The sequence below is a fragment of the Rhamphochromis longiceps genome, linkage group LG10 (genome assembly GCF_057381845.1).
Source record: "Rhamphochromis longiceps isolate RC_006_pf linkage group LG10, R_longiceps_female_GT1.1, whole genome shotgun sequence".
Lineage (NCBI taxonomy): Eukaryota > Metazoa > Chordata > Actinopteri > Cichliformes > Cichlidae > Rhamphochromis > Rhamphochromis longiceps.
Window position 1 is genome coordinate 21,195,563 of NC_140566.1, and position 21,344 is coordinate 21,216,906.

Sequence of the window (21,344 nt, forward strand, 5' to 3'; positions counted from 1 at the left end):
TGTGTGGCATTAGATTCTATTTGTTAAATGTAATCCTTGGTGTTTAGGCAAATTAAATGGGTTACATCCTGCAAAGAGGTGAAAATTATGCCCTATTAGCGCCGACAGATGACTCACAAATTCCACAAATTCTGTCAGGAGCCCGAAACATGGTCACCAATAAATTGCTGTGTTTGTAAGGTGATGTAAATGGCTTTGTCTGCTCATATAAAAAGAACTGTGCAACTTTATTTTATCAATAATACCCACTGTTTTTTTATAGCAGAATATTTCTACAGGCACAGAAAAACCTACAATATTAAACACATTGCTTTTGCACACTGTGAACAGGGGTATATGTACCTGCTGGAGGTGCGACTGGAGGAGTCGGGCCAGGAGCTGGAACCGGATTTGGACCAGGAGGCATTGGGACAGGATTTCAGCCTGGAGGAGGTGGACCAGGAGGCACTGGTACTGCTCTAGGAGGCTTTGGACCAGGAGCTGGTGGAGGTAGGTTTGAGAGTTTCTCCCCAAGTTTTACTGAATCTGACTGCAGCTGCACAGAAACACTGGCTGACATGTTTCAAGTTATCCTTGGACCGCTACAGGTAATCAGCATTCCTTTCAGATGCAGTTGTTCTCATAAAAATAGCTAAAGATTTAAGATTTATCGTCAATTACACAAGCACCATTTTTCAAATGTTCTATACCTTCTGTTTAAATGAAATCAGTTACTGGAGGAGTTCCAGGTTACAAGCCATGAAAAAGCTTTAAACGCCACGCTATGTTTTCATGTCTCACCAATAATGAATTCCTCATGTTGCGTTCAACAACAAGAACAAAATCTGGCCATAAATTTGCCTATGATGTTTGGCTGCTTTTCAGCTTTCTACATACACATGTCATCTACATCAATCTTTCTGTGCTTTCAACTCACAATCACTCTATTCCTCAGGGGGCTATGGGGGTCAAAGGCCAGGTGGTGTAGGCCCAGGAGTCGGACCAGGTGGAGTGGGACCAGGTGGAGTTGGACCGGGTCTGGGACCAGGAGGAGTGGGACCAGGAGGTTTTAGGCCCAGCAGCTTTGGTCCTGGAGGACTGGGACCTGGAGGCGTTGGGACTGGTAAGACAGATATAGTCGTGAGATATTTTGTTTACTTCTTGATTTATTGATTGATTTAATTATCTGCAAAGAGCAAAGTTTTTCCTTCTGTTACTTTTCACCTAACTGTCCTGATTACTTTCTTCTTAAAGGTGTCAAGCCTCCAAAAACAGGTAATATGTTTGTTTGTTTTTTCAATAAATCTTCAAATGTCATGAAATTTATGCAACAAAAAGTCAACTTATAGATCACTCTGATGGCTCTAAGAGCTCAAGGTGATTTCTCCTTTATTTAAATAGGAGGCGGCTATGGTACTGGTGGAACAGGACTAGGACCAGGCGGAGTCGGGACGGGTGGTTTTGGAGCAGGTGGTGTTGGTCCTGGTGGTTACGGAGCTGGGCCTGGAGGAGTTGGTCCAGGAGGTTTTGGAACCGGCACTCAAGGCATATTCATCATGATTTTTTTTTCTTTTTTTGGGGGGGGGGGAGGGTACAGGTAGCATATCATAAATTGTAGATTTTCAGCACAACAGTGTGTCTCAGCAACAAGTGACAGGCATATTTGATAAATAATATAAAACATAAATTAATACATTAACTTCACAAAGAGATTACTCGTGAAAAAAAAATCAAGTATTAATAATGCAATCTGCTATTTTACGTATCGGTATCGGACATAAAAAAGTGGTATCGTGCCATCTCTACATAGTACATGTTAAAGTTCGGGGATCTGTGTTCAGCCTCTGGTTAATTCCAGGGAGCAGGATAAGAACAGCATCGATGTACCTTCATTTCATATCTTCTGTCTTCTAGTTTACTGTTGGTGGGGACCCAGCCTGATCAGTACAGACACATACAGCGATAAAGGCTGATCCATTAGGCTTGGCAGACTCCCAATGAAGGAAAAAAGTCATTACATGAGTCAGAAAGACTGATATGTTTTGGAATTTCAGTCCATTCTGTTTTCAATCCCCCAAATCATGGAAGTGACAATATCCAAACTAATCCTAGACGTTAAACATAGGCTTTGTGTAACATTTTGAAATCCATCTATTGTGCCTTTATTTAGAAAGCGTAAACAAACCAAGTCCAGGTAAGTGTAAGCAAAGGAAACAGATTCACATATCATATTTTCCAGTTTACTGACATCTGGCCATCTCAGTGAACACATTTTTCATCCTCACTGCATGTTTATGTACACTAAGTATGTGCGTGTGTGTGTCAGTGTGTGTGTGTGTGTGTGTGTGTGTGTGTGTGTGTGTGTGTGTGTGTGTGTGTGTGTGTGTGTGTGTGTGTGTGTGTGTGTTTGCATGTTCCACTCTGAGGAGGTACATGTAAACATAGGCAAGCAATAGAAGGCATGCATTATGAATAAAAGTAAGTTCCAAAAATGGAAACCATTGCAAGCCAAAATTATGCAAACGAACACAATGACAATTAAATTATATTTCAAAGAAAAAAGTTCTTGTGTGAAGCTCGAAATGACCTAATTTGTATACGAAGCATGAACAGCAGCACCTGTTTTAACGGGAAGTTGCAGAATTTTATTTATGCTACATGTTTTAATTTCATTCATATCTCTTTAGAGGCTTTTGATTCCTCTCTTTGACCAGCTGTAATTGATTCAGTTACTGTTAAAGCCGGAAGTTTAAGAGGTTTTAGAGATTATGACTCTAAAAACTGTAGTTTTGTCTTGAGCAGACATAAATGTGTAATAGTACAAAAAGTACATCAAGTTGCACAAAATTAGTTAGTGTATGATTTAATTTGTGTTTGGAAATTTAGGTAGTACTAAGTGCTCCTTCTTTACGTTTTTTCACCAGGGTTTGGAGGCCTTGGAGCAGGAGGTACTGGGACTGGTGGAGGACTTGGAGCTGGAACAGGTTACACACCTGGAGGTCAGCAGATTTCATATGTCTGTATCAGCGTGGCTCTTGCATGTATATCAGCTAAATACTTACCTTTATACATGCTGGATCTCTGTGATCCAAATACCATAGGTATACTGTACATACCACACAAAGCGTTGGAAATGGCTGAAATATGATTTATTTAATCTTCTTAAGTTTCCATTTACCATAAATGTGTGGTAAACATAAATATAAACTGCTTGCCTTTAAGGATGCATATGTAGCAAATAACACTCTGGTCTAACACAGGTGGATTTGGAGGTGGTTATGGACCAGGTGGAGGAGTTCAATACCCAGGAATTGGTGGAACTGGTCCCAAACCTCCTAAAGCAGGTAGGTACTATATGTTTATGAATTAATATTAGATGATACTATATGACTGACCTATGATATCATATCTTTCTTTTTCATCTTAGGTGGAGTTGGGACAACACTTGGAGGAACAGGATTTGGGCCTGGAGGTGCAGGGGTTGGGCCGGGTGGAACAGGATTTGGGCCGGGTGGAACAGGATTTGGACCAGGTGGTGCAGGGGTTGGGCCAGGTGGAACAGGATTTGGCCCTGGTGGTGCAGGATTTGGCCCTGGTGGTACAGGAGTTGGGCCTGGTGGAACAGGATTTGGCCCTGGTGGTGCAGGTGTTGGACCGGGTGGAACAGGATTTGGCCCTGGTGGTGCAGGACTTGGGCCTGGTGGAACAGGATTTGGCCCTGGTGGTACAGGAGTTGGGCCTGGTGGAACAGGATTTGGCCCCGGTGGTGCAGGACTTGGGCCTGGTGGAACAGGATTTGGCCCCGGTGGAACAGGATTTGGCCCTGGTGGTGCAGGACTTGGGCCTGGTGGAACAGGATTTGGCCCCGGTGGTGCAGGAGTTGGGCCTGGGGGAGGTATATAATATACATACATTTCCTCAACAATAGAAAGAAAGCTTTTGTGATTAAATCGTAATAATAAATTGATATTTAAACAGTGCATGCCGCATTTCCCGCTATTTGTAAAACATACTATTCTGAATTTTCAAGTAGTTTGTGTCTTACTTTTTAAAGTTGATGAAAATTTTGTCTATAGAAAACATTTTTCCTCTTTCAGTTCCAACATTGCCACAGACTGGTACCACTGGAGGAGGACCTGGGGTAAAGAGTGGTGGAAAAGCATCAAAGCAAGTCCCAGGTAAACTTATCACAACACAAAAACACGAATGCAAAAGGCTTTGCAGTTCTAAATTTAAACCAGAAACACTGATTTTTTTGGGTGGCGGTGGGGTATTGCGTTAATATGATGTCACACAGGCATTGGCGTGCCTGGACTCTATCAAGGTGGATTTGTCCCAGGCCAAGGTATGTTGAAACATATCAAACATATGATAAATAAATGCACGATGGTACGATAAAATAAACAATATATCAGTATAAGAGATTTTGTTTACAGAAGAGGTTGCAAGTGTTATCCCGTCTTCTCTGATCAGGGTTTGGAGGCCGTGGTGTTCTCCCTGGAGTGGCTACAGGAACTGGACTAGGAACTCAGAGTGGTATGTACATGAACTTTGTGAATACTGTAAAATCTCATCTTCAAAAAAAAAAAACACGTTGCCTTGTTCCCTGCAGGAGCTGGAGTACTTGGTCAGGGTGGCACTGGACCGGGAGGTGCAGGCAGTAAGCATCATAAAGCCTAAACCTAAAAGCTGTGTGATATTACAAGTACAACTGTTGTGCATTAATTGGCTTTTAAATATTACGACCTTAAAAAAATATTAGTGAATGGCAGCAAGTTAGAACCTTAAAGGGCTTCTGTGTAAAGTCTATCTCTCACCTTAGATGGGCGAGGACAGCCATTGACTGGGATTTTTCGTGGTTATCCCCTCATATCACCAAAAACAGGTAAGAGAAGCAGAGACATGAAGAAGATCCAGCATGTAGCGCTACAGGCCAGCAGGACAAAAAGGAAAGGAAAAATTCAACTTTTTTTATTTTATTTGCAGGAGTGGGAAAATCCAAGAAGAATCCAGCCAAAGCTGCAGCTAAATACGGTACAGACCACAGTTGAGGTGTAAGCCTCATTTTCAACATCAATAATGCAAAAGTAACTGAATAATTGTGGTCTAATAGAAAAATACTTTGTTTAAATTTGTATTTATGGAGGTGGAGCTGGAGGCGCGCTTGGTCAAGGAGGCACTTTTGGGGGTGGGGTTGGAAGAGTTCCTGGAGGGGGAGTCTCACCTGGGTTAGGTGGTGGAGTTGGCACAGGAGGCGGACCTGGATTTGGAGGCGGAGTTGGAACAGGTGGCGGTATTGGAACAGGAGGTGGAGTTGGAACAGGAGGGGGACCTGGATTTGGAGGTGGAGTTGGAACAGGAACTGGACCTGGATTTGGAGTCGGAGTTGGAACTGGAGGTGTCCCTGGATTTGGAGGTGGAGTTGGAACTGGAGGTGTCCCTGGAGTAGGTGGTGGCATACCAGGCTTAGGTAATTCCATACTCCTGTCAAAGTTACATCATGCATCCATTCAGAAATCTTCTATTCATAGATGTTATTTATAAATTCTGAAAATTCTTCAACAAACAAGATTTGAAATTAAATATGTTTATTGGGGTTTAATGGGTCCTTTTGTGGTTTGGTAACTTTGTATTCTGATATGGCCACAGGTTATGGCCCAGGTTCAGCCAAAGCACGCAAATATGGTGAGACACGTTTCTTCATTTCTGTAAAATACCCAAATTACATGATGAATATGTGTTGTTTGCAACACTCGAAGTGCCTTAAATTTCTCCAGGTGGTGGAGGTGTCGGGACTGCAGGAGGGCCTGGTTCTGGAATTGGAACAGGAGGGGCAGGTGGTGGCTATGGTTTTGGTCCAGGCGGCTCAGGTACTGGCACATCTGGAGGCCTTGGAGGTGTGAGACCTGGCTCTGGAGTTGGTTTTGGTCCCAGTGGTACTGGCACCAGACCAGGTGGTCTTGGCTATGGTCCAGGTGGTACTGGCACTGGAACAGGTGGTCTTGGCTATGGTCCAGGTGGTACTGGCACTGGACCAGGGGGTCTTGGCTATGGTGCAGGTGGTACTGGCACTGGGTCAGTAGGAGTGGGACCTGGGGGTAATTATGAATCACTATATTAAAATCTCATATTAAATATTAAAATATACATAAACTATATTGTACACTACTATCAACACTAACTTGAGAATGTGCAGTTATGAAACCAAATCTATGACATTATCAAAGACATACAATATACATAAATACTATAATTTTATTTCAGGGTATGATGCCAGTGCCAAAGCTCGTAAATATGGTAAGACATAACTTCTCTATTTATTATAGATTATTCATCAAAATAAATCAAAGTAGCTAAAAATTAACAATTTTCTCCTGAAAGGCATGTTAAGTGGGGCTCTTGGAGGTCCAGGAACAGGTACTGGAGGACTAAGGCCAGGTGGTGCTGGAACTGGTTATGGCCCAGGCGGCGTTGGCCCAGGCGGCGTTGGCCCAGGCGGCGTTGGCACTGGCTATGGCCCAGGTGGAGTTGGGCCAGGTGGAGTTGGCACTGGCTATGGCCCAGGTGGACTTGGACCAGGTGGAGTTGGAACTAGCTATGGCCCAGGTGGACTTGGACCAGGTGGAGTTGGCACTGGCTATGGCCTAGGTGGAGTTGGACCAGGTGGTGCTGGCACTGGCTACGGTCCAGGCAGCGTTGGACCAGGTGGAGTTGGCACTGGCTACGGCCCAGGTGGAGTTGGGCCAGGTGGAGTTGGTACTGGCTATGGCCCAGGTGGAGTTGGACCCGGTGGTGCTGGCTATGGCCCAGGTGGAGTTGGACCCGGTGGTGCTGGCTATGGACCTGGAGGTATGATAGAAGAGAAATAAGGAGCCATGTCAGAATTAAAATAGGTCCACTGGCTAATATAAAACTAATGCTGATGCGTTTGCAGGTTATGCTGGAGCCAAAGCGCGCAAATATGGTAAGAAACAACCTACTAAATGTCTGATGACATTGATGCAGTAAATTTGCAATTTCATAAAATATATGTATAGAGAATATCAGAATATCCACCTGAACTCACACAACTATGTACTTCTAATGAATGTTACTAATCACACCTTTAGTTTTGACATCTGACAAGTCTGTGGATCTGACAAGTTTTTGTTTTCTCATAAAATCCTGCTCTCTGCAGGTGTTCCTGGAGGTACTGGAGGTGCCCTTGGTGCAGGAGGCCTTGGAGGAGGAACCGGGCCTAGTTCTGGGCTTGGAGTTGGAGTAGGGGTTCCTGGACAAGGTGGAGTGTCAACAGGTGGTGGACCGGGGCTAGGACTCGGGGCAGGTGGTATACCGGGGTCTGGTGTTGTGACAGGAGTTGGACCAGGCGGATTTGGACCAGGCAGTGCTGGAGGTACAGACATGAAACGCCTGTCTTATAGTTCTAAATATGATACACTTAGCTTTAAAGGATTTGTCCCCTCGTGCTTATCTCACAGGATATGCAGAGGGACCCAAGTCTAAATATAGTGCAAACTAATGTAATATACATGAGCATTAACACAGGAAGAGTTCAAAATATAATGTAATTTTATAATTAAATGAAGGCAATAATTTTAAGTTTCTTACATCAGATTTTGGTAGGAATTATAATCAGTCAATTAGAATTAAATCATTTTTGATATAAATTTTTAAACAGCAACAATATTTAAAATATTTCCATGGTTAGAAATTGTTTTTCTTTTTAAAGATATTTTAAGCTTTTGTTATAGATAAACTACTCACACACTTTTGAACCTTCCTAGGTCTTCCTGGTGGTGGCACGGGCCCAGGGACTGGAAGAGGATATGGACCTGGTGGTTATGGGCCTGGAGTTGGCACAGGCTATGGACCAGGTGGAGGTTATGGTCTAGGACCAGGGACTGGATTTGGACCAGGTTTAGGAAGCAATGATAATTTTGCTAGACAATTCTGATTGTAGCGCTTTAGAATCTTTAAAATGAAACTTTTTATGTGTATTTGCAGGTTATGGACCTGGATTAAAACCTGCTAAATATGGTATGAATGTTTTTTTTTTTTTCAAACTGAATTCTCTTACTTTGTGAATAATGGTGAAAATATCTTCATATGATTTTGATGAAGGCCCAGGTGGAGCTGGCACAGGTGGAGTACTTGGAGTGCTCCGAGGGTTATTAAAAACTAAAATATTAGTTGCTCATTTCTTTTTGTTTGTTTGTTTCAAAGTTAGCAAGGAAAATTAGGTACAAAAAAAATCATTCCATTCAGGAAAAGTAATATACAACAAGCTACACACTCACTATTCCTGTTGTTTCTAATGTTTACTTAAAATGATGTTTTTTACTCTCTTTTTTTTAACCACATTTGATTTGTTGTGATCCTCAGGCTACGGCACGGCTGGATCTAAAGCTGCAAAGTTTGGTAAGGTGTAGTCTGACAAGTCAAGTGGAAAATAATAAATAAACTTTTTAAGCACCTCTTTTGAATTTACCTCTTTTATAATCTGTAGGGCAACCTGGTGGAGTTGTACCTGGGACAGGAACTGGAACCAGCACTACAGTAGCAGGAACAGGGACCGGCCCTGGCGTTTCAGCGAATGGAACCACCACTGGCACCAACCAGACAACAACCAGACCAAGTGGTGAGCCTCTGTGCTAAGGATAAAATTAAAAAAAATCATATTACAGTTAACTATCATTTTCACAATTTACGAGTTCAATTGTCTATTGCTGGATCAGGAGGAAGACTTGAAGACACAAGAGGCACACCAACCCCGGCAACAGAAGGTATCTGTGCAGTGTTAGAGTAAACACACACAATCAATATGCAAACACATTTTATTTGACTATTTAAATTTATATTACTAATCATTCCAGACATTACATGGAGTGCTAGTTTCTAATCTCAGTCCTTTTATTATTCTGTCCTTGTTTCAGGTGATGATATTTACACTGTGATAGAGGGGTCTGGAAGTCCTGGTGGAGAGGGTGTGTGAAACTCTCTGGATTCTTGAGAACATTTTCTTATGTTGAAATCATCCACAGACTTTTGTGCATATGACAATTCTCACAATCAATCAGGTCAGGAATTCTGATGGTTGCTGAAGATGGTGCACAAACAAAGACGCAACACAAAAAAACAAACAGCAACAAAAAGAAACCTTAATTTGTAAATATTTGTTCGAAATAAGTTTTCAGATGTGAAAAGATTCCTACATAATTATTAAAACAGGAGGTACCGGTGTTGGTGGCAGACCAGCAGGTACAGGGAGTGACAGAGATCGTCTAGGTGGAACAGGAATCCCCATCATTGGACCCAAGCCAGGTATTTTTGGCCATTCATGCTACAGAGATATAGATATATGCATATCATAATTACTTAGTTACTGGTTGAACCACGTGTTTCAGAAATACCAGTATTAGTTTAAAAGTTGTATATTAGTTGAAACTTTCTGTCATCTAAGCAGTATTACTTCAATTTATGTTATTTAATCTATCTGTATATAACAGGAATCAACGGGACAACACTTCCAGGTCAGAGATTCTGTATTTATCCATTTCTGTGCATCAGTAGCTGTGTCTTTGTCTTTCACTGCTTTCCTGTTCAAGTCATTATACAGATTTCAGCTACATTTGTTGTGAATCAAAAGAGCTGGATTTCTTACATTTGGGGGTGGACAGTGCCACCATGTGGCCATTTGAAGTATACATGGGCGATCGTGGCTCAAGAGTTGGGAGTTCACCTTGTAATCGGAAGGATGCCGGTTCGAGCCCCGGCTTGGACAGTCTTGGTCGTTGTGTCCTTGGGCAAGACACTTCACCTGTTGCCTACTGGTGGTGGTCAGAGGGCCCGGTGGCGCCAGTGTCCGGCAGCCTCGCCTCTGTCAGTGCGCCCCAGGGTGGCTGTGGCTACAACGTAGCTTGCCATCACCAGTGTGTGAATGTCTGTGTGAATGGGTGGATGACTGGATATGTAAAGCGCTTTGGGGTCCTTAGGGACTAGTAAAGCGCTATATAAATACAGGCCATTTACCATTTACCATACAACATGGTTGCCACAAATTCAGATTTTGACTAACATATTCAACCATTACTAAAACATTTTTAATCTTTTCTCCAACAAATTTCATCCAGTTACTAATCAGCAAATAAATAATATTACAGACTAGTAGATCTAAAACAACAAGCACTCCATGAGAGCAAATGTCCACCAAGCCAGCGCAGCATTTACTTTTGAGGGAACTGCATTGTATAATGTAGATATCTATTTTGCTTTTTAAATTCTTTTTAAATGTACTTTAAGATGTTTGTAGTGCAGTAAAAATCAGGTAAGGGTATCCAATGTTAACTTTGATTGCAGAAACTCTGAAAATACTTTCTTGAAAGATAAAAAAAAAAGTTTGGGGTCAACTTGAAAGAAAAGAAGATGTAAAATATAAAACTGGGAATATGCCCTAAATATTGCCAATGCAAACAAACGGCAGTAGAAAGCATAGTTTTAAAGATAAAAGACATTTTATGAAAGATTGACCGTAATTGAAGTTTAAAAAGAGCTCAGAGGTCCAAAATAACATGACATTTACAATCCCCATGTATCATCCCTATATGCTCACATGCTGTCAGTACAAACGATGGCAGTAAGAATCACTGTTTTAAATACCTCTTTATAGCTTTACAGTCACTTTGAGTTTCTGATCAACCTATTGAAACTGAATGAGAGGTCAGAGGTCAAATGTGAGATGATATTTTAAATCTTTATATGGTACTCTATATGTTGACAATAGGCACCACACTTCTAAGAGTTATGGTTTTTAAGTCATACAGCTTTTTTCAACCAATAAATCACTGAGTTGATTTTTAAGATCTTGGTGGATGCAAGCCAAATTTTAATGGATGGTTAAGATAACCCCACTCTACACTGAGCCATCATGTTTACGGACAGAAAGACAGAAGAGATAAATATATTCATTCTATAGTAATCTGAGTGCGATGTGGTAAATAATGTACTTTATACTTAAGACAATATTGTCTACATATAAAATCGTGCCCCTTACTTTGCTTTAGTGCACATTTTGTTTAGTATTTGTACACCATTGCTTTGTTGATGGTCTTACGTGACACACCCAGTGTATGTGTGCAATAGCAAATTAAGTTCTTTTCTTTATTTCATGTTTTATTATTGATATTCTTCAGTGTAAACTGGCTGCAGTATTTTCACACCTACCAAACCTGCAGCAGATGACAACTCTCAAAATCCAAAAACTTGAATGAACTGATTACAGCAAGCAATAAATATCTTTGTGTTCTATTAAGTGTTACGAGGCATTAGGGGTGTGTGATTACAGGTCAGTAAAGTGCCAATACAATTTCCTGATGGGAGATCTTTATTTACTGAGCAAAATCTAATGGTCACGAAGATTAGAGTTAAAACACTGGTGACATTTTAGGGGACATCGAAATATATTCTAACTGCAAAGCATCCAACATCTGTGAGGCAACAGGAAGTCCACTTCTCTTCTTTGAATTTATAACAGTTAAACTAATAGCTTTCTTCCTACATTCCACAGGATCCACAGGCGTGACCCCTGGTAAGTTAGTATAAACAATTAACACTGAGATCTTATTTGAAGGAAAGCAGATCTCATTCTAAACAGTACTTGACTATAGAGATTGAAAAAGCATGTGCATTTGAATATAAAACTGAGCATGCAGTGACACACTGACTCCTTTTTGATGTGGCTCGTGTTATTTCTCCACTGAAATGCTGTCACGGCTGTCACTGGTTTACCTGAGAGTACCAGAGAATACTGCATGGCAGACTGACACCAGTTAACAGCTGCAAATTGAAACAAATGTTGCTTAACTTTTTCTGATTTATGCTTTTACAAATAAATCTGTACTGCTGTTGTTACAGTCGTTGGTGGAGCTGCGCAACCAAGTGGTATGTAAACCTCCATAAACTGCTAAAGTTTAAATAAGTGCTGTCAGGATTTTACTTACCAGTGTTTCTGGTTTCAAACCGCTGGTGCAGGTGTTGGTAAGTAGGCCTATATGTGGCTTGCAGATTTCTGAAAGATACAAAGATATCAGCAAACACTGCTGTGTCATATTTACACTGGCAACTCTCTTGAACATTTCTCTTTAAAATTCAGGTGGGACAGGACTTCCCCCTACAGGTGAGATGTATGAAAGCAAGATGCAGTGCACAGCATTTCTTTGATGTGTTTCTTGCAAAGTTATTCACAAATTAATATTATTTCTCAAATCTGGCCTTTTACAGGTTCTGGTGGTGATCTGACTGGAGTTAAACCCCTCAAACCCCCAGGTGATTAAAACAGGATAAAAATAATCAATTACAAATTAAGTTTAGGGATTACTTACTTATACTGATCACAGATTCAAATCATAAGATTAGCAATAGGAAAAGACTAGAAGTGAGACTAAAAGGAAAAATAGCTACCATTTTGAATAAAGACTGTAAAGAGAAAGGTCATATCAGCTGCAATGGTGGTGAACACTCATCCGCACACCATCTATGTTCTGTCTGCAGGTGTCCCCAGAGGTGACACACCAGGTGAAGGTGATGGAGAAGGAGGCCCTGATGGATACAGGGGTGGTACAGCGGGTACAGGTGGACAGGGAGGAGTAGGAAGGGGTCCCACCAGTGCAGGAGTTGCAGGAAGTGTTTCAGGTGGTGTATCAACAGGAAGAGAAGGCAGCCCTGCTACTGGAACAGGTGTTGGTTCAGGAGGTGCAGTTGGAGCAACACCAAAACCACCTAAAGGTGCCACTTGTGCCTTTTAACTAACTATCCAACTTCTTGACAGTGTGTGCAACTTGCCATGACTAACAAATATTACAACAAACAGTCATGAAGTATAAAAAAAACACCACACACTGAAGGAAAACATCTAATATGTCTTCATATTTTTAAACTATAGCTTATAAACCTATAGCAGGAGGCACAAGTGGTGGACAGGGAGGAGTGGGAGTAGGAGTGGGAAGTGGTCCTGGATCTGCAGGAAGAGGTCCTGGAGCAGTGGGTGGAGGTCCTGGAGGAGGTGGTTTGGTACCTGGGGCTGGTGGGCCTGGTGCAGTAGGAACAGGAGGTGAGCTGCACTCATGTTTTGGTCCTCAAATGTTTGTGTATCCACGCTAAACTTAAATTCCTATAATACAATAACATAATGATTCCCAGTTTATGCACTTCACACATTTTTCTATTACAGGCTATGGTACTGGAGTTTTACCAGGGGGAGGTGCGCTACCTAAAACTATCTTTAACATTTAAATCCCAGCAAATTTAACAACCCACATTTGAGAATATTTTTGTTTTTCACTCACAGGCATTCGTTACCCTACTGGAGCTGGAGTAACAAAACCAGGCAAAGGTTTAGAAACTGAGAAATTATGTTCTCCTTTTTTAAATTAAGACTTTTTGTTTAATCTTTAGCTATGAGAGATGCTACACAGTCCATTCAGGGTGTTTATTCTTTCCATCAGCATATGGGACTCTTGGAGCAGGGGGCCAAGGTGGGGTTGGCCCCGGTGGATATGGCACTGGTCCAGGAGGTTATGGCACAGGGCCTGGAGGTTATGGAACCGGTCCAGGTGGATATGGTACTGGGCCTGGTGGATATGGAACTGGACCTGGACGCTATGGTGGCGTAGGAGCAGGAGGAACAGGAGTAGGCCCTGGGGGAGGTGTTAGACCTGACGGTGAGTTTACATTGATCAAAAATATCTAATTTAAATAGTTTATAACTATTAGTATTAACAGTTTTAAATGCTCTGTTAACCAGGTTCTAGATATGGCACAGGTCCAGGACTGGGCACCGGCACTGGAAAACCACCTAAAAGTATAATGAAGTGAACACACAGAGTAAACCTACATAAAGGAAGTATAGAGAAAACTGAAACTAAACATTTAAAATATTTGATTTTTAGGCTATGGAGCAGGAGCTGGTGGTACTGGGTTTGGACCTGGTGGCTATGGGACTGGACCAGGTGGAATAGGTTATGGACCAGGTGGCCTTGTGCCTGGTGGCACTGGTCCTGGTGGTGCTGGGACCGGACTGGGTGGTGCTGGAACAAGGCCAGGTGGTATAGGACCAGGTGGTGCTGGCACAGGACCAAGCAGCTATGGACCTGGTGGAGTAGTAAAACCACCTAAATCAGGTATAATAAGCAAGTATTTATGACTAACAACATTCAATAAAGTATTATATATATGAACCCGACAGCTGAGTGGTCAGAGGACTAGAACTCTAAAAAGCAGACCCCTGATCCAAATCCAAGCTGGGACAATTTGCTGCATGTTTGTCTCCTGTTTAAAATCCTGCAGTTCTTCTTTTCATTATGCTGATGTAAAGACACAAAATTAAAAATGATTAGGAAAATATTTTATAAGCTATACTCAAGCTGTTAACTTCTGTTGACAGGCTATGGATCATCCTCACTAGGTGGAGCTGGCTTTGGACATGGTGAGAATTTATACTTAATCACTTGTGAAGTGTGTTTTTGTCAGTTCTTTGTCTATATATTAAAAAAAAATCACCATCTGCTAGCCATTACATATGTACATACTGTTGTTTGAAAGGCAATAAATAACAAGTGGTGATACCTTCACTGTTGTGTGTTATGATAAAATATGCACTTCATCTGTGTAGGTTCTCAGTCACCATAGTATTTTTAAGAGCTCAAAAGAAGACGACTGGACTTTGTTAACTATTTAAAGACGTTTCACCTCTCATCCAAGAGGCTTCTTCAGTTCTGAATTAACTTCTTTAAATAACTTAAAGAAGTCCAGTTCTTTCAAGTTCTTAAGAGTAAAGGAAGTACACAAATCTAAATGTAGGTTGTTATTAGCAAAACATATAGCTGTGATTGATGTCAATAACCCAACTCTTATACTCTCGGCACTTCTAATTAAAACCAACATGATGCTTTTTATTTCAGAGGCTTCTTCTCTGAGGCAGGTATAAATATAATAAAAAGAACTTTTAAACACAAAACTTCCAGATAGAGTACACCACAGCCTGGTAAAACTATTTTTGCTTTTATTAAAAATGTGATAGGGTTACCAGTTAAGTTATGCCTGAATTTCAGGTACAGGAGGGTTTGGACCAGGCGGTGTTGGCACTGGAACTAGAGGGTTTGGACCCGGTGGAGCTGGCACAGGAACTGGAGGGTTTGGACCAGGCGGTGTTGGCACTGGAACTGGAGGGTTTGGACCCGGTGGAGCTGGCACTGGAACTGGAGGGTTCGGACCAGGCGGTGTTGGCACTGGAACTGGAGGGTTTGGACCCGGTGGAGCTGGCACTGGAACTGGAGGGTTCGGACCAGGTGGAGCTGGCACTGGAACTGGAGGGTTTGGACCAGGTGGGGCTGGCACAGGAACTGGAGGGTTTAGACCAGGCGGTATTGGCACTGGAACTGGAGGGTTCGGACCAGGCGGTGTTGGAACAGGAACAGGATTTGGACAGGCAGGCCAAGGAAAAAGAAAACCTTATAAATCTGGTAAGCAAGGATTACATAAATAAGATCATTAGCTAGATCATATACTAATGGAGATACCTAATGGAGGTTTCATGATATAAGAAATGCAGCCAGCAAACAGATGTTTTATCAAAGTTTTTTTCATTGTTTCTTCCAGGTTATGGAGGAGCTGGTTATGGAACAGGTAAGGGTTTAGTTTGGAGTAGGGAGGTTAATGGTTGTTTTAGATATTTTTATGGTTTATAACTGTGTAAATATATTTTAACTTTTCTTCCAGGAGGAGGATTAGGGGGAGGATATGGCCCTGGTGGAGCTGGGGGTACAGGTCCTGGAGGTTTTGGACCAGGAGGTGCTGGGACTGGTTTTGGCCCTGGAGGTGCTGGGACTGGTGGTTTTGGCCCTGGAGGTGCTGGGACTGGTTTTGGCCCTGGAGGTACTGGGACTGGTGGTTTTGGCCCTGGAGGTGCTGGGACTGGTTTTGGTCCTGGAGGTGCTGGGACTGGTGGTTTTGGCCCTGGAGGTGCTGGGACTGGTTTTGGCCCTGGAGGTGCTGGGACTGGGGGCTTTGGCCCTGGAGGTGCTGGGACTGGTTTTGGCCATGGAGGTGCTGGGACTGGGGGCTTTGGCCCAGGAGGAGCTGGGACCGGTGGCTTTGGCCCTGGAGGTGCTGGGACTGGTGGCTTTGGCCCTGGAGGTGCTGGGACTGGTGGTTTTGGACCTGGCCAAACACTTGGAACAAGAAAGCCGTCTAAATCAGGTTACGGCTCGTCGCTGGGTGGAGCTGGCTACGGACCAGGTAAAATTCTGAGATATACTTAGAAGCTTTTGATAGTAACTCATATATTTTCTTATCAGAACCTCTACATTCAAAGCACTACCATTTGCACAAACTTAATGTAAATTAATTCAGAGAGACACTTAAACTAATCCAATTTAACCAACTGAATGCATGAAGTTGACTTTTTGTCTGGATCAACACCACATTAAATCATGCATAGGAGTAAACAGCAGCAAAAAGCAACAGGAACTGAATCATATGGTTTGGTTTGCTATGTGGTGGGATTCTATGGAGGGAGTATCTCACACTTTGTGTTTGTCGTTGCATTAAAGTCTTGTCAGAAAGTAACCTTAGACATAGGAGCTCTCTTTACAGTTACAAACTGTAATGTATGACGGACCATTATGATTATTTGAAAGACCAAATATCCTATTCCTTTAATAAACATGGACTACAGCTCAGTCTGCTTCTCTGTTTAACTTGTTGTTTCACGTTGCTCTATGGAAACATATGTATTGTTGTATTATTTGTCATTTATGTAATTTAATCACATCACTGTTCATTAGGAGGTGGAGTCGGAGTTCTTCCTGGTACTGGGACAGGAGGCGTCACTGGTGGTGGCCAAGGTGAGGTTCCAGCTTATAAAGTCAAGTAAATGTTTAGCACACAGCACATTATAATAAAGAGACAACAGACATGTGAAAATTTGACTGAGATAAAACTTTTATTAGTGACTAACTTGAGGTGTGTCAGTTCTCTCTAAAGATCTGTAGTCTCTGGTAATAATACTGGTAATAACTGGTAATAAAAATAAGATGGTTTATTTTACATAAAAAATTCTCCCAAGTGCCTCTAATCCACTGGGTACAACAGTGTTCATTTGGTCCTTTGTTTATATCCCCATGTTGATTAAAAAGTTAACTTGTCTCTCATTCATACCCATTTATCTGTTTAGGTAGCGTAGCAGGAGGTACAGGAGGGCTAGGAGGTCCTGGAGGAACTGGCCAAGGAGTTGGAGGACTACCTGGTGGGGGACCAGGTCAGTTTATATGAAAATATAGTCATTAGGATAATGAGAATGTGCTTTTAATATATTTCAAAACATCAAAATCAACAAAATTCATAGCACTGCACTGTAAACATGGCACAGATAAGAAGTGCTTTGAAAGCTGTAATGTTTTTATTCTTCCAGGAGGTGCTGCTGGTCCTGGATATGGTGGGCTGGGTATAGGAAGTTATCCAGGTGAGACAGATTTGATCACATATGTCCTCTTTTTAATACTCAGCATACACATTTGAGTAAAATCATACAAAACTGAGAATAACAGGAAACAGAAAGCAGTGTTATTCTGAGATTGTTTTAAAAAGTCCATTGTAAGGTATCAGTTGTTTGTTATGACTTTATCTTTCCTGTTATTGTTCTCTAGGGTATGCAGGGGCTGGACAAAAATGTAAGAAAACTCACTGTGTCCTCTGGAATAAGCATGTCCAAATTAACAACGTTGGTCTAGCATTGACACAAAGATACACAGATCGGATGAACATATTACTTTTGCTTATCTTGTTAGTGAAATATAATATATCAAGGATAATTCTGATTGTAACACGCATGCTTTTTTAATATCTACTGACAACTAAGTATCTAAACTCGTTTTCTTGTTTTTGTTTGTTTGTTTGTTTGTTTGTTTGTTTGTTTGTTTGTTTGTTTGTTTGTTTGTTTGTTTGTTTGTTTGTTTGTTTGTTTGTTTGTTTGTTTGTTTTACTATCATGACCTTCAGCTAAAGCGCAGAAGGCAGCCAAATATGCAGCCATGCAGGGTTTACTTGGATCCAGGGGCTACAGAGGTAAAAGTCATAGACATATTATAACAGTCCTGATCACTGCATTTCCTATGCAATACAATATTTAGCCTCACTTCTGTCGATTAGATAATAGTGTTGACAAATAATAATAATACAAAGTTTTTATAAGGTTTTATAAGGTGCAAAAGGGCTAAAAAGGATCATCTTAGCCCTTTGCTAGATGGTTGCAAGGCAACATGATGACATTGTAATATCCGATATAGATAAAGACCTTCGTGAGCCTGAGATGTATCTATGTGTCATGTTTAGTTGTTCAACTCCTGATTATCTAGCAGGAGTTTGCGGACAAAGAGACAAACATACGGACAGACAGATTTTCTATCATATAGTAAGAAGAGGTGATTTACATTCATTTTAGGACTCATAGCGATGATATGTTCTTCTTCATGTGTTGCAACTTGAAAGGAATTAAAAAAAAAAAACACAAGTAAAGATTTCCGCACCTCCCAATATACACTGTAATTATTTTCACACGCATACTAGACCAGATATTAAATGGTCTTTGGCCTGCCAGCTCCCCAGTACAAAGTCCTGTGATATCCAAATGCAACAATTTGTGTTGATGTGAGAATAGCACAGGTCCACTGAATCCATAGCTAGGTGGTTAGCTTGTGCATTGCTCATACATGCTCTGTCCAGGCAGCAACCTAATCTAAAGCAAACTGAACATTTTCCAGCAAATTATTTGAAAGCAATCTGAAGCTGACGACCTCCTGCCATGTGCTACATGCGAGGAAGGACAAGGACAACGTCCTCACCTGCTTCACCCGACACTGAAGTCTGACCAGAATTATTCTTTTTAGTTAAAAATAACATTTTTGCTTCGCAGGTGTAAGCCTCTGCAAACCAATCAAGTTGTAGTTTACAACTTGGGTCTCTCCAGAATCACAGTGAAGCTACACTGAGACTGCATTGTTGTAGGCAAGATAAGATTTCATGTTGATGTTGCTACAAGCAAGCAACTTTGTAACCTAAATACAAACATAACTACAAACCAGCTCTGGACTACAAACTAGCTAAGGACTCAACCAACTGGGAGATCAAACTCACCCTCTAGTTATACATTTTAAGGGTTTAAGAAAAGTCATGTCATGTTTTTTGTGTGTGGCTGTAATCTTTGTGGGATGGGATAGACTTTCAATTAATAAAAAACCGAGAGTAGCTTCTAGAGTAAATTGCCAGACTCCTCTGAGAGTTTCCTCTGATCCAAAAATGTTTTCTACAGAAGTGACATGCTCAAAATTGGCAACAATTGGTAACACCCACAAATACAGGAACTCTGTGTCTGTGTAGGAAATGAACATTTGACCCTACAAACTAAGGGAAATATGTCCTGGAAGCTATTCTGAGTTAGTATAAAGTGGGATTTATCAGTTGTCATTTTATGTTGGTCTGGATGAACAGCTGAAGTCTTATTTAAACAATCTGCATACTGCATGTAAAGTGAAGAATAACGCTGTCTTTGTTCTGCTTTTTAGGAGCTGGCCGAAGGAGGAAGTGAGAAAGACCAAAAGACAGGAAGTGACCTCATTAAAACAACAGTGGTGCTATTGCATGATCCCACACTGTAAATGTCTTACCTGCCACAGAAGCTAAAGCTTCAGCACATCCCGCTTTTTTTTACATTTCCATTTGCTTGGGTTTTATAAAAGGTTGCAGTGGTTCTCAACCGGATCAGATTCACCGGCAGGTGAAGATTGCTGTTTCCCTTTGTTAAATACTTTTTTTCCCTTTTTTGGATAATTAAGTCATTTTATTTTGGTCAAATTATTAAATGTCAATTTCTCAAGAAAGTTTCAAAAATAAAATAACGTGGGTAGAAAACCCCAGAAATTCCTGATGATCGGGTTGAGAACCACTACAGTGAAGAATCAGCATTTCTTTTCATCACTTTTTGTCTGTCTTTGCTGTGTTGATTATCATTTGTGTTGTTATGCAAGTATTGGCACAAATCCTCTGGGTTAAGACTGACACCAAGGACTCCCTCAGGGCAGCTCCTTCAGACCTGTCTGCATGCTGACGCAATGTGTAAAGAAATATAGGGCGACACTTCTACCCAGTTAAACTGGGATATGTCTGCAGAGTGAATGGCCGAGCAGATAATTCACTGTTAGCATCTTTTACATCAGTGGACAAACAAGTAGTGTGTACAGACACAGAGACAAACAGCTGCTGTCACAGGAGAAGATGAAGGCAGTATTTTATGCAGTAGTGGTAGTCTTTTGATCCTTGAAAAGCAGTCTCTGGCCATGTGAGCTGTACTCAGGCCTCAGTAGTATCAGTAATGGAGCCTGAGGATTCTCACAGATACCACTTGAGGCCCACCTGTGAGATTCTTCCACTCATTTCACAACTTAATGGCACTGTTTTATAGCCACATCACACTCAATGGTATAAATGTAAAATATTGGTTAGCGTGCATATATTTTGATTGTTAGGAGGGTGTATTTGTCCTGACTTTCTGAATGGGCTTAGTTTTAGCTTTTACATTTGCTGTTGAGGTAAGCATTCAAGCTAAATGTGAGGTAATATGACTAGAGTACATGACATCCGAGGAGTACTGATTACTGCGTTTTCCTTCTGTTCATGAACCTCCTTTAACACTGTTGGGGAAACTGCTCACGTTTACTAGACTTTTTAAATTATGTTGAGAACTGTATTTAGCCTCATTTTACAAAGTCAAGTGCATTATTACAGTACTAAAATATTTGAGTTAGTCATTCTTTGTGTGTGTTTTTTTACAGTTTTTAAACCCGTTTACTACTATGATGAGTATAAGTGCTTTGTTTTCTACATTGTCCTTGAATGTGTGCTGAATCACAGTGCAGGCTGTGACGTCAGTGGGTCAAAAGTGGGGTGAGTGAATCTCGTCTTGCATTTGAGCTCATGTGCATCTCGAGCTCAGTGTGATTTTTAACATCTGTGTTTCTTTTTTTTTATGTGGCCTATGAAGAAAATTATGCACTTTTGTAAACTCTCTGACAATGCTCTCCGAAGTAAAGAGATGACCAATGACGACTTCTTTGTGTCATTATTTTATTGCTACTGGAGTAATTTAGCACGTACAAAAAAAAACCCTATAATGAAACAACAAGGAGGGGTTTAACCACTTGGCAAGAGGAGGAAGCTCAACATCTAGAAGTAGATGTTGGTTTTTTAGCATATTGAACTGTGGTGGGTTCAACCGCAAGGTATGCTGTACTGAGAAAGGAAACAGACAACTGTGGCTTA

The 21,344-nt window shown here is 41.3% G+C and overlaps 3 protein-coding genes and 2 long non-coding RNA genes across 5 annotated transcripts; all 5 read left to right on the forward strand.

The window, feature by feature from the left end:
- The first annotated feature begins 350 nt into the window (after positions 1-350).
- Positions 351-1,515, forward strand: LOC146660840 (uncharacterized). The gene is made up of 4 exons (XR_014913617.1): positions 351-489; positions 935-1,102; positions 1,234-1,254; positions 1,381-1,515. It is a non-coding gene; the product is annotated as an uncharacterized LOC146660840 (long non-coding RNA).
- A 932-nt stretch (positions 1,516-2,447) lies between these two features.
- LOC146660841 (uncharacterized) lies at positions 2,448-6,100 on the forward strand. Its single transcript, XM_085421661.1, has 13 exons — positions 2,448-2,457; positions 2,904-2,978; positions 3,240-3,323; positions 3,407-3,874; positions 4,077-4,157; positions 4,277-4,324; positions 4,453-4,515; positions 4,592-4,639; positions 4,802-4,864; positions 4,966-5,013; positions 5,126-5,449; positions 5,629-5,664; positions 5,757-6,100. The coding sequence occupies exons 1-13, from the start codon at positions 2,448-2,450 to the stop codon at positions 6,098-6,100; spliced, it is 1,692 nt and encodes a 563-aa protein (XP_085277787.1).
- LOC146660842 (uncharacterized) lies at positions 5,591-8,971 on the forward strand. The gene is made up of 11 exons (XM_085421662.1): positions 5,591-6,077; positions 6,244-6,276; positions 6,361-6,828; positions 6,914-6,943; positions 7,157-7,372; positions 7,764-7,895; positions 7,984-8,016; positions 8,362-8,397; positions 8,486-8,617; positions 8,715-8,762; positions 8,913-8,971. Exons 3-11 carry the CDS (start codon positions 6,363-6,365, stop codon positions 8,969-8,971), a joined length of 1,152 nt encoding a protein of 383 aa, XP_085277788.1. The 5' UTR covers positions 5,591-6,077; positions 6,244-6,276; positions 6,361-6,362.
- A 3,031-nt stretch (positions 8,972-12,002) lies between these two features.
- Positions 12,003-12,753, forward strand: LOC146660843 (uncharacterized). Its single transcript, XR_014913462.1, has 3 exons — positions 12,003-12,151; positions 12,256-12,300; positions 12,526-12,753. It is a non-coding gene; the product is annotated as an uncharacterized LOC146660843 (long non-coding RNA).
- Positions 12,754-12,846: 93 nt separating this feature from the next.
- On the forward strand, positions 12,847-21,112 carry LOC146660844 (uncharacterized). The gene is made up of 17 exons (XM_085421663.1): positions 12,847-12,851; positions 12,945-13,084; positions 13,205-13,234; positions 13,322-13,366; positions 13,479-13,694; positions 13,778-13,834; positions 13,923-14,153; positions 14,417-14,458; positions 15,084-15,494; positions 15,631-15,657; positions 15,751-16,269; positions 16,818-16,877; positions 17,207-17,290; positions 17,444-17,494; positions 17,679-17,702; positions 18,030-18,095; positions 19,592-21,112. The coding sequence occupies exons 1-17, from the start codon at positions 12,847-12,849 to the stop codon at positions 19,612-19,614; spliced, it is 2,031 nt and encodes a 676-aa protein (XP_085277789.1). The 3' UTR covers positions 19,615-21,112.
- Positions 21,113-21,344: the final 232 nt, after the last annotated feature.

Coding starts and splice junctions, on each gene's coding strand:
- LOC146660841 (XM_085421661.1), top strand. Junction 3,324..3,406: donor TCCCAAACCTCCTAAAGCAG/GTAGGTACTATA, acceptor TTTTCATCTTAG/GTGGAGTTGGGACAACACTT. Junction 4,640..4,801: donor TGGACCGGGAGGTGCAGGCA/GTAAGCATCATA, acceptor CTCTCACCTTAG/ATGGGCGAGGACAGCCATTG.
- LOC146660842 (XM_085421662.1), top strand. CDS start 6,363: ATGTTAAGTGGGGCTCTTGGAGGTCCAGGAACAGGTACTGGAGGACTA. Junction 8,017..8,361: donor ATTAAAACCTGCTAAATATG/GTATGAATGTTT, acceptor TGTGATCCTCAG/GCTACGGCACGGCTGGATCT. Junction 8,763..8,912: donor ACCAACCCCGGCAACAGAAG/GTATCTGTGCAG, acceptor TCCTTGTTTCAG/GTGATGATATTTACACTGTG.
- LOC146660844 (XM_085421663.1), top strand. Junction 16,270..16,817: donor TGGAGCTGGCTACGGACCAG/GTAAAATTCTGA, acceptor ACTGTTCATTAG/GAGGTGGAGTCGGAGTTCTT. Junction 17,495..17,678: donor GGGTATAGGAAGTTATCCAG/GTGAGACAGATT, acceptor ATTGTTCTCTAG/GGTATGCAGGGGCTGGACAA.